This window comes from Lontra canadensis, unplaced genomic scaffold (assembly GCF_010015895.1).
Source record: "Lontra canadensis isolate GAN:19392208 unplaced genomic scaffold, GSC_riverotter_1.0 scaffold39, whole genome shotgun sequence".
NCBI lineage: Eukaryota > Metazoa > Chordata > Mammalia > Carnivora > Mustelidae > Lontra > Lontra canadensis.
Window position 1 is genome coordinate 2,909,155 of NW_022631033.1, and position 15,756 is coordinate 2,924,910.

The window sequence follows — 15,756 nt, forward strand, 5'->3', positions numbered from 1 at the left end:
ATGGAGAAGCTACAGAGCAAAGGCTGAGTATAAAAGTCTACTTGTGCAAGTCCGATGAGGGAAAGAACAAACCCTACTTGTCACGTGAGCTAATAACATTCTATGAACGCACGTAACATTCCTCGAGGCAAATGCTGCTGTGGACTCTAGAGCAGAGAAAAGAGGATCCTAAGAAACATGAGGGGAAGTTTCCTTCTCTTCCCCTGAGCTGTCTGTGCTCACAGAGAAGGCTTCACCATCCCTTCCATGGCCCCAAAGTCATATTTAGATTTCCACATCTGGGCGGAAATTCACCCAAACTCCACAGGGACAGAGGATGTGGGATCTTAGGAGGGTGAATCCTGAGGTGATCAGTCATGAAAGCCGCTGTGAGGGGCACCTGGTCACCAGAGGATGGGCACATCCCTGCCAAGACGGGCACCTCAAAGCCCCTCACTGCCAGCCTGGGAGCCTGGCCACAGAGGGATAGGGAGGCCGCCAGCTGGCCGGACGAGCACATGGGCGTACTAGGCACTACACTTCACAATCGGACTGATGTGCATGTCAGACTGTCCCCCACTTCAGGAGCCCAAGAGTCACTAGACACACAGTCATTTTTGTATTTGGGAGTGCACACTGTGATGTGATTTCTAGCAAGAAACAAATATTCGGTCTTCCTCCCTGCTCTTGGCATAGGGCTCTGGAAACCTTGGATAAAAGCTAAGGGATGAAAGACATAAAGGCATCCTTCATTATCCATAACAAGACCCTTTTGATCACACCTGAGCTATTAATAAGGTGACTAGGAAAGCACCCAGGGATGGCGTTAGTTGCTGGGGAACCAGGCAAGTAATCAGAGAACGGGAAATCTCAGCTCCATCCTAACCTTCACAGAACTGAGGAGCTGGAGGTCGACTTAATCACCACTGGCCCGTGATTTAATCATCATACATCTGTAATGAAGACTCCATAAAAACCCCAAAGCATGGGGTCTGGAGAACTTCTGGGTTGGTGAACACTTGGGGAGCTGGGAGGATGGTTCTCCTGGAGAGAATACGATGTTCTGTTCACCTTCCAACCCACCTCGTCCTCTGCATCTCCTCCATCTGGCTGTTTCTGAGTTATAGCCTCTGTACTGATCTGTAAACTTTTTCTCTTTTTCCTTAAGATTTTATTTATTTATTTATTTGACAGAGAGAGACAGAGGGAAAAGAAGCAGGGAGAGTGGTAGAGGAAGAAGCAGGTTCCCCGCCCAGCAGGGAGCCCCACACAGGGCTCGATCCCAGGACCTTGGAATCATGACCCCAGCCGAAGGCAGGCACTTAACAACTGAGCCACCCAGGCACCCCGATCTTCAATCTTGTAAGTACAATGTTTTCCTGGGTTCTGTGAGTTGCTCTAGTAAACTCATCCAGGAGGAGGAGGGAGTCATGGAGACCTTCTGAATCGTAGCCAGTCAATGAGGGGCACCAGTGACAGTCTGGACTTGGGACTGGCATCCAAGCTGGGGCAGGGCAGGGGCAGCCTTGTGGGCCCAGGAGTTTCATCAGTGGGATCAGAAGCTCTCCTCGGGGAGACTATCCAGCGGTGTCATAGAATGGCTTGTTGTAGGATAAAGGCACCCACTGGTGGCCAGGAGGGCCAGAGGGAATGCTGTCTACAACTCTTGACGCGCACGTGTGTTAAGAATAGGTTGGGAGGAAGGACTGCTGTGTGAGGTATGGTTATGAGAAAGAGTTCTCAGGTTATTTCTGCATGTGATTCTCCAGAGAAAAATATGTACACGAAGATGACTGAGTTGTCCACTTGCAGCAAATTCTAGAGCCAGCATTAGGTACACTGACTATGATGGAGAGGATGTCTTACCTGAATGTGTCACTCAATGTGGAGTTTGTTCAGTGCCTACTTATATGTAAAATGTCCCCCACCTCATCCTCACTGCCTACCCCACTCCACTGGACAGGGCATCACTGCCGCATCACCGTGGATTCTGTTCACCTCACCGTGGTTTGAGGACGTGAGCTTTTAGGTGGTTTATACAAAAAGTGATGGGTGTGTCTCACCCGTTCCTGCCCATAGGAAACCAGGGCCAGAAGATATTGGAAGATGAGCTGGTGGCCAGGCTGGACCTCAGCACAGGGACGTGGAGACTCACCATCACTTCATTCCACCTGGGGATAGACTTGGGAAAAGTCAAGGGGCGCCAAGACATGTCTTTATTGGGCTTTTCCTCCACTTATATGTATACAAAGTGACTGTCTCTGAATTGAGATGGATAGAAAGAGCTTAAGTGATTTCAATCAGAAATTAAACTTTAAAAGCCCTAAATATCCACCAGGACAGTTACAGATTATTTACAGATGGTTTTCTCCAGGATTATATTAAGATTTCTGCCTACCCTCTAACAGGAGGCTGAAGAAAAGCCTACAGTAGTGAACAACAAGTACCTACATTTGGCATGAGTGTTTATGAATTTTAAACTCTTGACTGTTAACGTTAGCAGGACCTGAACGCCTGATCTCGCCGGATGTGTGGAACTCTACTGGTATTTTTGACCTATTTTTTTTTTCCTTCAATAACTTTGGTTTCCTTATGATGGTTTTAAGATAGAGAGACATAGAGTACTCTATCTTAGGGACTGTTTCATAATGGAAATATTTAAAATAATATTTATAAGATAAATATTATTTTATATACATATCATAAATAGTATATACAATATATAACATATTATAATATATAAATGCTATAAATATTTATAAATATAAGTAAAAAATGTATTCTTCAGGATGCCATTTTTATTCTAAACTATTAGAAAAGATTATTTATTCATCAATCAACTTGGTAAACCTTAATTTTAAAAATTATGTATATAATAACATCCTTTGGTTGAATTTCTCATGTCAATTATGTAATCAAATAGCGTTCTGCTTACAAAATCTGTCAGTCTGAAAGAAGTTGCTAACACGCTAATTGCAACGTATTAAGTTATCCTAATAATTATCTCTGTCCACATAGTTCCCACCAGTTATTACTGCATTTTAAGTTGAGCAACATTAGGACAGTGCTTAACTTAAAAAAAAAATCTTAAATGTATAGCTACATAAATATTTCAGTGATAAAAGATTAAGTCAACAAAAAATCTAAAATTTTTAAACTGTTAAGTAGAGATGAATATTTAATTGTCGAATTACATTTAGTAAACTAATAAGTCTTTTTAACCATATTTTAACAATTATAACCCATCTTTTAAACTGAGACTTCTATATAATTATGCTATTGGCAAAAATAATGTCTTAATTTCTCAAGTCATTTTGAGACCTATTTTTTCTTTTTTATTTTAATAGATAGCATACTTTTAGTCCAGATAGTTTTTGGATGAATTTAGAATACACAACTTTACATAATAAATCCTTACACAATAAACATATTAATACTGTCACATACCTATGAATTGGTTTAATAAATGCTTATGAAGATGGATGCCTTAAGATTCAGAATTATTGACTCTTAATTGTCTAAATTGTTCACTTTTTACTAAAGATGCCAGAAGCTATTCAAAGTTTCTATGTTTTGTTTTTTCCCAAGTATCTCTCACCTATTCTGAGATTCTTCGGAGGTTTACAGGGTTGGACCTTTGAAGACTGTTTCCAGTACATTTGTCCTACACACCAAGAATAAGTCTGAACTAGAAATCCAATGTGAATTAATAAAATACACTTGAGGGGAGCATCCCCGATCATCAGCAGTTTGCCCGTGTCTTGTGAGGAGCGTAACCAATGAATGGACATCTTACAGCCCATCATTGTCAGCGAACAAAGACACTGGGGAGGGTGTGTGCTATGGTGAGTGCTGTGAGTGTGTAAGCCTGGCGATTCACAGACCTTACCCCTGGGGCTACTAATACATTATAATGTTAAATATATATATATATATATATATATATATATATATATATATATATATGAAATAAAACAGATAAAATAACTTTTGTTATATAATAATACCTTCCGCTTATTTTGTGTGTGTGTTTTATCCAATATGGAGAAGATATTAAACACACATTGGCTGGTGCCTAGAAAATTCACTTTATGATATAATTTTATTTGAATTTAATGTTTTGTTTGTCTTTTATTTTGTCTATGACATTATAGATAGGAAGAGAGATATGATGGTAAAAATACTTGGGTAGTAAAGAATTTGACCTTGTCCACAGAGAGGTCTAGGCCTCTATTCTGGGGGCTGTGGGTTGGGAGGGGGGTTAAGAACACACCTGGTGGCCGTGTCTTTATCTCATGTGGGTACTGGCCATACCCGGTAGTTTCAGGATGGGCTGATTATACCAGAAAGACCAACCATGGACTCTAAGTTGCCGTCTTTGAGTTACAAGGTATCTGTTGGTCCGGAAGCTGACATCAACCACCAGGTCATCCATCCATCAGTCATACCTGCCTCAGGGAGCCCCAGTTAAAACCTCTGGGCACTAAGACCCGGGATGCTTCTCAGGTTTGCGATACTCAGGCACACTGTCACCCCTCAGTCCCTGAGATCACTGATGCAGCCTCCCGGACTGTAACCTGGGCTTCTTTCCCCAGGATTTTCACGTGCCCTTTCCTTCTTATAAACCACAAGCAGAGTCCACTAGCTTAGTGAGTTCTGTGAGCCATCTTAGTCGTCCAAGCTCAGGATGGTCTGGGGCGGCTCTCAGTCCTTCAGCTGGAGTCGGCAGGCCCTCAGCTTGTCTGGCCACCTCTGAGTAGTGTGACACATCACGACATCATTATACAAGGCACACCTCCTTTGGGCTACATCACAAACAATACACTTTGTTACTGTCACGCTCACAGAATAATTCTAAGCCAGCGGCTATTTCTATATTTGAAAACAGACCTTGACAAAGTGATGAAGCCTTTTTAAATGTTTAATTCTACTTTTTAATATCAAGCCAAGCCGTCTTCCATGTGCATATGAATACAAAGAACTCAGGTGAAAATTACAAATAAGAAAAGTGTTTAGTTGTGATAATTCAAAGTATTTTACAGACACGCAAATAAATGAATTTTTAAATGGAGAGTAGTAAAAAGAGGTTTTTAAGTGTTTTAATAAAAAGCACTAGATATACTGCTGCTATATTAGTTTTATAAAGTAATTTTTTAAATGTTGCTTTATATGTTATTAAATTTGCATTAGACTGAGGCAATTTAATTTTTATTTCTTTTTTTTAAGATAAGGAATTAAAAATACAGCTAAAGTTCTTTTTTCATAGTTTTTTATATAATAATATAGAATGGAATAATACAGGTGAAAAATATAATTTAAAAAGTCCAACAGTGGTTTGGTTTTGTTTTTACTTTTTCAGAAGAAATTCAAACACAGCCAAGTTGCTTTTCCTATATTCCTGGTGGGATATAAGTGTTTAGAATTTTAGAGGGCCATAGAGTTGATAATTTCATTATTTTTTTCTTTTTTTTAAAGATTTTATTTATTTATTTGATAGAGTTCACAAGGAGGCAGAGAAGCAGGCAGAGAGAGAGGGAGAAGCAGGCTCCCTGCTGAGCAGAGAGCCTAATGCAGGGCTCGATCCCAGGACCCTGGGATCATGACCTAAGACGAAGGCAGAGGCTTTAACCCACTGAGCCACCTAGGCGCCCCTTCATTATTTTTTCACTCAAAAGGTTTCTGTATTAAATGTTCTAATATTAGGTTTATAGGAACTTTTCTGTTTCATATGCTTGTCTCATAAACAAAGCACTTGTCTATTAATTTCAACTTGACATTACCAAAATTTCAAAATCATCTAAAATATCAGGTAGTCAAAGAGAAGCTTCAAAGAAGTGATTCCTGCTCAGACTAGGGATATTTGATGAATCCAGAGTTCCCTCCATCTCCACCTGATCCCCACGTCTCTCAAGAAACCCTGACTGACCATCACGCACTATGGAAATGCACTATTTTTTTCCTAAGACAGTGTCTACACCCTGTCTTTGCTTCCACTATTTTTTTCTACCCTGGATACCATCTCTGAGTAGAAAAATCATATATATATACTTCAAGGCCCACTACAAAAAAAAAAAAAATCACTTTTCTTAAATATAAAAGCAATATATGATTATTGTAAAAGTTTAACAATAAAAAATGGAAAAAACAGTCCCGGGTAAAATTTATAAGCATCCTTTCCTCCACTAATCCCATAATTTGGTGAGACAACTGTAATTCTAAGTACTACCCCATCATAAAAATGTCCCTGGTCACTTCGCAAACCAGCGCCATCCTTCTCCATGCAATTCATCCAAACACTGTCCTTGGGTCTGGTTTGTGTTATACATACTTGCATTTATTACATTGTTTTCTTTACAATTTCCATGAGGGCAAGGCCCGTTTATGCATATTAATTTACTGGTGTATGATATATTCCTGAAATACCAAGTAGAATGAGTTTAATGTAATAGGTTCCTAATCAATATTTGTTGAGTAAATGAAAGGATTTTTAAATATCTCCATTTAATAATTAACACACTACTATACACATGAAAAATTAAGTTGTTGCCAAGAACGATTAGCCTACCGTCACATCTTGGAAAGGGATAATTCCAGTTTCTGTTGATCCCGTGCTGACAGGTGAGGACTGGGTGGCCAAGCAAAATGTACCCAGGATAACACTCGAACGAGATGGACTGTCCCACGCTGTAGTCCGCGTTGACCATGTAACCATTCTGAAAAGGAGGTGGGTCCGGGCAGTTCTGGAGCTCGTATGCTGGAACGGACAGAATGAAGCTCGCGCGTGAGACGTTAAGGTAGTCTGGGATGCAGAAGGCTGTGATCACATACGGTTTCTTAAGACGAACATTTTCAGTAAGGGTTTTTTTTTTTTTTCTTAAGATTTTATTTATTTATTTGACAGACAGAGATCACAAGTAGGCAGAGAGACAGGCATAGACAGAGCAGGAAGCAGGCTCCCCACGGAGCAGAGAGCCCGATGCGGGGCTCGATTCCAGGACCCTGAGATCATGACCTGAGCGGAAGGCAGAGACTTTAACCCACTGAGCCACCCAGGCGTCCCTTCAATAAGTATTAAAACGTATCTTCTCCAAGTTGCCACTCACCATCCTAAGTAAAACATCTAATTATTAGCAGTAACAGAATTATAACAACTTCCAATTAATAAGTAGCTAACTGAATGCTTTAGAAGCTGGAACAATACAGTTGATGGTGGTTTACCTCGGAAGAAAAGTAGATGGTGTGAATTGACTTTTTTTAAAAAGTAAAACAAATAATAGTAAAAATTGCCTATAAAGAATGTCAGGCGAATGTGGACCTAATTTCCTTCTAATTTAAAAGAGAATTATACTAGCACTCCAGTCTAAGTGTTGTTGACTAAGAAATAATGTGGTTCTTGTGTTTTGATTTGTTAATTGTTCATCACAAATAAAATTTAAAAGATCTATTCCATTTTCTAATTTTTAAAAAAAATTCAAAAAATCTGTTTTCTATTGTGGAGGCGGAGAAAATTAAGGCCATCCCACCTCAAGTTTAGCTGATGTGGGAAACAGAGGCAGAAGAAAATCATTAAAATTCCTTACCTACTGACAAGCCCTTGAAACAGATAGAGTGACTCTCCCCTGGGGACTCAACTGCCCTCACCTTGAGGTTTTGACCCCCTACCCCGACAGGTCCGACCAGAATCCTGTAAGTCTACTTTAACAATTGCTTTAGGAAACTTTATCTCTAAACCTCCAAGATAGTGTCGAGAATCATTCCCAAGCATATGGCCCACTGATATATCTAAAGGGTCTCGCAGGAAGATTTTTATTATTGGTAATAAATCACCTTTCTCCCAACAATAGCTAGCTCCTCAAGGTCCTGGAGACCTCACTTCCAAAATTCCTTAGAGATTTACATCATCCATAATCTCCTTTGTCCTCACCCACCATGGAGTCAGTCCCTACTCTGCCTTTAAAAACTCTGACTGTAATCTGGTTCGGTCCAAGTCCCTACTCCGCTGTGTGGGGTATACTTGGGCCCAAGATTAAGCTTGTCATATAAACCCTCGTGTGATTGCATCGGTGCTCAGCTCCTTGGTGGTCTCTCAGACACGAAAACTCAGGCATAACACTATTTTTTTTTTAAAGTTCCTGTAGAACTTTTTAAAGTTCTGTGCTAGCAATTACTATCAGTACAATCTTTTTAATAAAATAGTTTATGCAATAAATCACATTTACATTTTCAATATAATGAATATCCTGTGAAGTTGACACACAGTGTCTTTGCAAATTCCAGAATCATGAAATACATTTTAAATTGTAACAGTATAGTTAAACAGTATAGTTAAACCCTCTCTGTAGTTTGCAGATTAAAAAATCCTTAATTTCATTTCAATACTTATTTTGATATTTGCAATTATGTGTGCCCAGACAAGAGTCAGATAAACAGCTCAGGCATGACTGCAAGCAGGAAGCAGAAATCAGGAGATGCATCAATGCAAAGGTCTTTCAGCAGCTGGAGATAATGCCCAGCACTGGCTCCCCCAGGGTGTGGAACAAGGAAGAACCTGGAGGGAGACAAAGTCCCCCCAGGGAGCCATGCAGGAATCCACCTGTCCCACAAGTCCACTCAGATGTCCCCTGGACTAGCACAGGAGGAGGGCGGGCTGTCTGCTCTACAAGGTCAGAGTGGAAATCTCATAGGGTGGTCCAGGCAGGGGAATTTATAAACTGCGGTGTGCTAAAAATCTATTCCATTTTATTTGTAGCACACCTGATTATTAATAGGGAATTACATGCACGATATAGCGATACTAAGAGGAAAGAAGTTGCTGGAGGATTCTTAACTCACCATCCTCTTTTGAATGGAGGTTTTTAGAACTCAGTATGGAGATAAAACTTTCCTTTATACAAAAATCAAAAATTTGCCAGTAATATGATGAGTTTTCTGGGGCTGCTTTTTGGTGAGGCTACATTATAACACAGAATTCCTAAGACCATGAGAAGGAGAAATTACCAAGTTAAGGACTTCTTCTGGCACTATAATCACAATTATTAATGAAATTCAAAGTTCTAATAATTGTTTGCAAAAGAAAAGGGGCTTTTAGCTCACAAATCTGGGATTTGCAATCTAGCATCAAGACAATATTCGCACAGCCTACAAAGGTGTTACCTAATTTTATTCTTCTTCATCTTATAAACTATAATATCTGACTGTGGAAATCTCCTACAAAGTACCAGACTTCAAGAGGAAAAAAAAAAAAATCTAGAGCTGTCCAAAAGAAAAGAGCATTCTAACCTATACCAAAAAAAAAAAAATTGCCTTGAAGGAACATACCTCACAGACTAATGGCACGTCTGTCATTATCAATTGCTTTATGAACTCACCACCTCCTGCTTGAAAACTAGAAGCTTAGAAAACTGTGCAGTGAGTATGAAGATAGGGACCGTTCGGACAGACAATCAACCCAAATCAGCGTGTCTCCCTCTCTTTCCCCTACATACGCATGAACACACAGAAGCACACACACGCGAGCGTGTGCACACGTACACACCTGCACATAAGCACCCCCCACACGTTCACACACACACACTGGCAGGTCCATACACGTTCACTCACGCACGTGCACACACACACACACACACACACACACACACACACTCCTTACTGTGCCCCCCCTCCCCGCAACAACTTGGCCAACACCCAGCAAGGCTGCCTGCCGCTCCCGAGAGCCACCCCACACTGAAAGCCGTGGCCGGACGGCTCAGCAAATACCCAGGGTGTGTGACGTGCCTGTTTGCACCCTTGTTCTTTGGGTCTAAATTTACTTTACGGACCCATGTTCACGAAAAGAACAGGATCCCACACCGTGTCTCCACGAGCAGCCGGTTTCCTTCTTTATCAGACTCTTTCAGAATGAGATCAGCAGTGTGTTCTCACTCTTGTTTTGCTTGAAATATAATAAATTCTGCTGGAGAAACGCGTCTTCTAACACATGGCACAGCTGCTAATAAACCCACAGACACGCACACACGTGTTCGATGGTCGGCGGGTACCGCGCGGGAAGGATCAAAGAAAACTTCGTCCCGCATGGCACCTCCTCCCTGGAAGATCCTGTGCACACTCAGCAGTGCCCCTGGGGCACCAACACCAGCTTCAATTATGACAATATGTTACCAATGAGGGAACAGATAATAGAGACTCCTAACGAGTCGTCACATGAAGTAGTGGTTAACCCACGTGCACTCAGACTCCCACGTGTCCGCTCGCAGCCACAGCGGTGCCATGAGGGAGGGTTGCAGACGCGCCCACCTCTACGCCAAGCGCGGCTCTGAAGCCGCCTCAGGTGTGCGACTTCCCGCCCTGAGAAAAAGCCCGGCTGGGGGCCCAGCAGCACCTAAGCCACATGGCAGCTGGTAGGATTTCCCGAGGGCACCGCACGTGAGCTCCCTGAGTCCTAGACCGGCTGTTAGGGCGGCTGGGATGGCAGATCTCTCTCCCCAAGTAACAAGGTAATGACCCTGGCTCTCACTTGGAAGTCAGATTACCCTCTCACCACCCCACTGCTCCTTCCCGGTTATATAAACTCCCTGACCCCAGCCCCTCCTGGTGAAGCCGGCCTCCACCTTCACTAAGGTTGCAGCCAATCCCTTGCTTTTCGGGCTGCCCGGAGCCCCAGCTGGGGTGGGAAGCCAAGCGGCCTGCTCCGGACAGCGACTATGATCGGGTCTCGTGCTTCGAGCGACCAAGGAGGAGGGCTCAGTCGACTTTTCTCGTGGAGAAATGTCTGATTTTAATCAACAGGAACTGTTGGGGGTCCCAGGGATGACACACTGCCCTGAGAATCCACTTCCTCGACCGCCTCAGAAGCTTGGGGAGGACAGACTGGGGAGCACGCAGCAAATCTCACCTGAGATGCGGGCTCCTGAAGGTGCCATCACCCAGGAGACACAGCTGACATGTACTGTCCAGTGCGTTTGGGTGCAGATGGACGGTCTCCTAAGGGAGGAGCTGACTGAGACCGTTACCTCTCCTTTCGGCCAACCCACAAAAGGAAAAGCAAATCCGCACTATCTGCAGGAGAAGGCGGGTCAGCTTTCAAGGCGGACCACCACTGCGGGGGGCACTTTCTGCCTCTTGAACTAGGATGCTCGAGAGGGGATGGGAATGGATGGAGCTACCAGCTGTCCACGGCTTTAAGCATTTTTTTTTTTTTTTAATGTGAGATAATCTTCCATAGAAAGAGCTGCCTGGGGGCGCCGGGGTGGCTCAGTGGGTTAGGCCTCTGCCTTTGACTCAGGTCATGATCTCAAAGTCCTGGGATCGAGTCCCACATCGGGCTCTGCTCTGCGGAGAGCCTGCTTCCTCCTCTCTCTCTCTGCCTGCCTCTCTGCCTACTTGTGATCTCTCTGTCAAATAAATAAATAAATTCTTATAAAAAAAAAAGAAAGAAAGAGCTGCCTGTTGAGAACTTGATTCCCACATGTAGATGGGGGAGAAGGACAGAGTAGACCCCAGCCTTGCTCTTCCTGTTAACCCAGGGCGGCTCAGAATGTCACGGTGAAAGCAAGGAGAGCAACTCCGTTTTAGAAGCCCAGGAGTTTCATGCAGAAAAGCACCGTGGTGTCGACCAGGGACAGTTGGTGTGCCTGCACAGACGGCTCGAAGGTACCGTCAGCTGCTCACTGAACATAGAGGCAGTTTGATTGCCTTTCCTCCTAAAGGGGAAAAAAACTGCTTCTACAAATCAACATCTCTTTTCTCCCAGAGTCAATTCACTCAAATCCACAGTTTTAGGATTCAATAAATGAATAAATTAAAAAAAATAAATAAAGGTGCTTAATACTTAGAGCAAAAGGAAAATGAAGAAGAGTAGATCTTTGAAGAAAGAAGGCGTTTTTACTCCCTAGTGCTAAAGTAATTAAAATTACCTAGTTCTTTTCTGGCATGACATTATTGCATGCTAATGTAAGAAAGAGACACACAGAGAGAGGAATATTCAACTTCTCCAAATGCTGACTTACAAAAACCGAAAGCAAAAGAGAGTCACTAAAATTCTTAATGACCCCACATTTCACAAACATTATGAAAACCTCAGTAACAATAAGCCCACACCCTTATGAAAAGAGGAAGAAAACACACTGGATTTTATCTTCCATAGGGAATCCTTTGTTTGGGTCTAGGAAAGTAACTATTATCTACATCTATCAATCTCAAGCAATGCGGTCTCGTGTGTCTAATCACAGGTGCGCAATGGGAGTGCCAGTGGAATCGTGCTGTGGTCTTCCCGATGACCGCTATATTTTCCAAAATCTAAAGAATTGATAAATATCTTCACGCTACCCTTCCGTTCTCAGCCTTTGACTTAGAAATAGGGCACATGAACTCAATTTTATTCAACACGGCTCCTCACCTTCCATATCTCAAGTTCTGTAAAAGTCATTTAACTTCTAGACAGCTACATCCAATGTACCATTTTTGACCTTTCCACGGTCATAAATAAATGACAGGGTTTCAGAACAAGGGATATGGCAGAGACATCGTTGAGAATGACAAGTTTTATCTGCATGCCTTATGCATCTTCATTCGAGTTATTAATTATAAGCTTAACTTTTAAATCTCAAGTAGGACCTAGGAATTTTGATGTGACGTACAAGTCAGAACGGTGTCATTTTGCCCATTTATAAATTTTATAAAATGAGAAACACTGATAAACTCCCAAATTGTCATCCCTGTCAGATATGATACCCTTCAAGAAATTGGAACACCTCAAATTCATGTTCCCATTCATTTTATTTAACTTATGTTTACAGCTCTACTTTATAGGAAATTAATTGCCTACAATAAAAGGATATCTTTCTTAGGAATTATTTATTTATTTATTTTTGGATGTGGATACTTAGAGTCAGGCGTCAAGTAAATAAAACATTCACTCAGGCAACCAGATGTTTGGCCTAGATGAGAATTCACCAAATAAAACATTTAAAGGCCACAGAGGCAGCATCAGTGATCAAAGCTTACAGGGACTAAAGGAAACTTTTGAAATCAATGCCTTTCCCCTCCGTGGGGGTCATCACTAGGACACCTGAGGGAGCTGTCCCTCTGTGTGAACACGGACCGAAAGTTTGCAGATTCTGACACTGCAAGATACAGGAAAGTGGATCTATGGATATTTTACAAATCATATGAAATCTGATTCTAAATATTTAAAAGTTAAATTTAAAAAATAATATTTGGGGGCGCCTGGGTGGTGCAGTCTTTTAGCATCTGCCTTCGGATCAGGTCATCGTCCCAGGGTCCTGGGATCGAGCTCTGCATCGGGCTCCCGGCTTAGCAGGAAGCCTGCTTCTCCCTCTGCTGCTCCCCCTGCTTGTGCTCTCTCTCGCTGTGTCTCTCTCATATAAATGAAATCTTTAGAGAAAATATATATAATAATATTGTGCCAGCCAACAGCAGCAACATATGACCTCTTGTCTAGATAATTTCTATTTAGACTCTGTGTGTGTGTGTGTGTATGTATTTATTTTAGATCATTCTTTTTGGATTCGAGTAATTGAAAGCTTTAAAAATGGGTAGATATGGCCTAAATCACCCTACCTGGAAAATATCAAAAGAAATAAAACAAAAAGTATTTTTGAACTCTAGAGTTTAGCATTATGTAAGATAAAATGTAGTTTCAAAACTATACTAAAGTATAGTTCCCAAACTTTCACGTAAATTCATGGGAATTTGTATTTGATTTTTGGAGGCCAAAAAGGAAAGAAAAGTTCAACTTTGAATTCAGTATTAAAAATATTTAAAATGGAGAAGACTTTTCAAAAGTTCTTGAGATCAGCGGAGATACATCACTTAATTGGAAGTTTATGGAAGACATTGTAATTATGCACATCTTGCTTGCTGACTCACACATCAAGATCATGCCAACTGAGTAACGGACGGCACCTCGTAAGAACTAGGTTTAAAATGATGATCATGAACGCAATGTTCATACTTCAACAGACTATGCTTCAGTAGAAATAGCTAGAGGGTCAAGAGACCAGATACATAAAAACAGGAAAGAGAGGCATGAATTCATCGTAAATATTGTTCACGTTTTAAGTTCAGCCACATGCACGGAGGAAGGGACACAGCAAAGGGAAGATGTGTTGAAGTGAAACGCACATCTCTCTCAGACACCTGCAGAAGCCTCACCAGGAAAGGGGAGAGAAGCCTCCCAAGACACACACACACACACACACACACACACACACACCCTCTCTCCCTTCTCTGTTCCCAGGAATGCCTTCATTCCACCACCTTCCGCTACCCTACAGCCTAGGTAAGACTCGGGAGCACCTGTGTTTGCCTAGGACCTGATGAGGCATACACCTTCCGAATTCTCATTCTTGCTCTGGGAAATCGTTAGCTGAGCTGCTTGTTTTCGCTGATGGGTCAGAACAAAGTGCATGCTAACTTGGCACGTGCCTCCCTCCACAGGTCCCCCTCCCTTGGCACCCTCCTCCAGAGCCAGTGGCCAGTGCTCTCGTGAGCAGGTCTGTCTCTGGGTAAGACCTTCTCCAGCCCACCACCCACCATGGCCTCTCGGGCTTCCCCACGCCCAGTGCCCATAGGCTTGTCCCTCTTCTCTGTAGAGGAAGACCCCTTTTGCCTAACCCTGAAGACCTGTGCTGATCTTATGGTTAGAGCATTGTTCTTTCTATTGCAATAGACCTCTTCCCCCAGGGTCATAAGCAATGCCTTCCAATAACATGTCTCCCTACTAAGTCTCAGGTTGCTTGGCATTTAATTGTAGATACCAGGGGTGTTCATGCCTTAGTCTCTGAAGTAAGAAGAATCAATGTGTTAAAGAGTTTTAAGTGTCTGACAGTTTTCTAGGAGAAAGATGAGGTTGGTTAGGAGGAGGTGTGTAATGTAGACAGAAGGACCTGCCAGGACCTAAGAGATAGAGCGGAGCTGGGGCAGGGATGATGGCGCAGCATCTGGGGCAGCAGAAGGGACAAGGAGTCATGAGAAGCCCCGGGTTTACAGCCCAAACAACCGTCTAAAATGGGCCCTCTTTACTCAGAGGGCTGGGGAAGACGGGAAGATGAGCCGACCTGGAAAAGTGAACCGTGTGCTCAGTGCTGCACACAGGGTTCCAACGCCGGCATGAAGCCGGGGGTCGGGGCAGCAGCAGACATCTGGTTCTAGGGCGCGTGGAACTTGAACGGGCGAGATTAGCAGGAGATCTATCCACTGCTCATCGCGGCTGCCGCCTCTGAATCCAGCAGTGTTGGGGACACTCAGGGGAAGTGAATGATGAAAATAGGGGCTCCAAGGGAGATCAGCATGGAAGTTGTGAGTCCGAGAGCAAAGGAGAAGGAAGCCGCTGGTGGACAGTGGAATCACCAAAAGAGATGTGTTGTCCCACAGAGCAGGGGAGGGGGCACCGAGCCAGCAGTGGGGGAGGCGGGGAACGCCACCGAGGAGCACAGGACAGGATGCGTGCCCATGGGGGTGAGCACGTGGGGGTGCCGCGGGGGCGCGACGGTGGCTGGAAGGCTGAATGAGCACAGGAAAGACAAGGTGGGAAGAGATGGAAATGGAGAAAGCCGCTGTCCACGATGGCTCAAGAGATCTCTCCCGGAAATGGGAAGCTGAAGAAACACGAGTCAAAGATACACTAAAAATTACATGTAAATAGATGTGTGTGGGCCCACCTGTGTGTGCGCTTCTGTATGTGTGTGGGTGTGTCTCTGTGTGCACCTGTGTGTGTGCCTGTGTACGTGTGCACGCCTATGTGTGTGTGTGTGGCCC

General features: G+C 43.0%; 1 protein-coding gene across 1 annotated transcript in view; it reads right to left on the reverse strand.

The window, feature by feature from the left end:
• CSMD1 (CUB and Sushi multiple domains 1) overlaps window positions 1-15,756 on the reverse strand; it is a 1,958,110-nt gene that overhangs the window by 148,836 nt on the left and 1,793,518 nt on the right. The window contains exon 42 of the mRNA XM_032869815.1: window positions 6,545-6,733. Within this exon, the coding sequence (XP_032725706.1) occupies window positions 6,545-6,733 (189 nt within the window). The remainder of the gene's footprint in view (window positions 1-6,544; window positions 6,734-15,756) is intronic.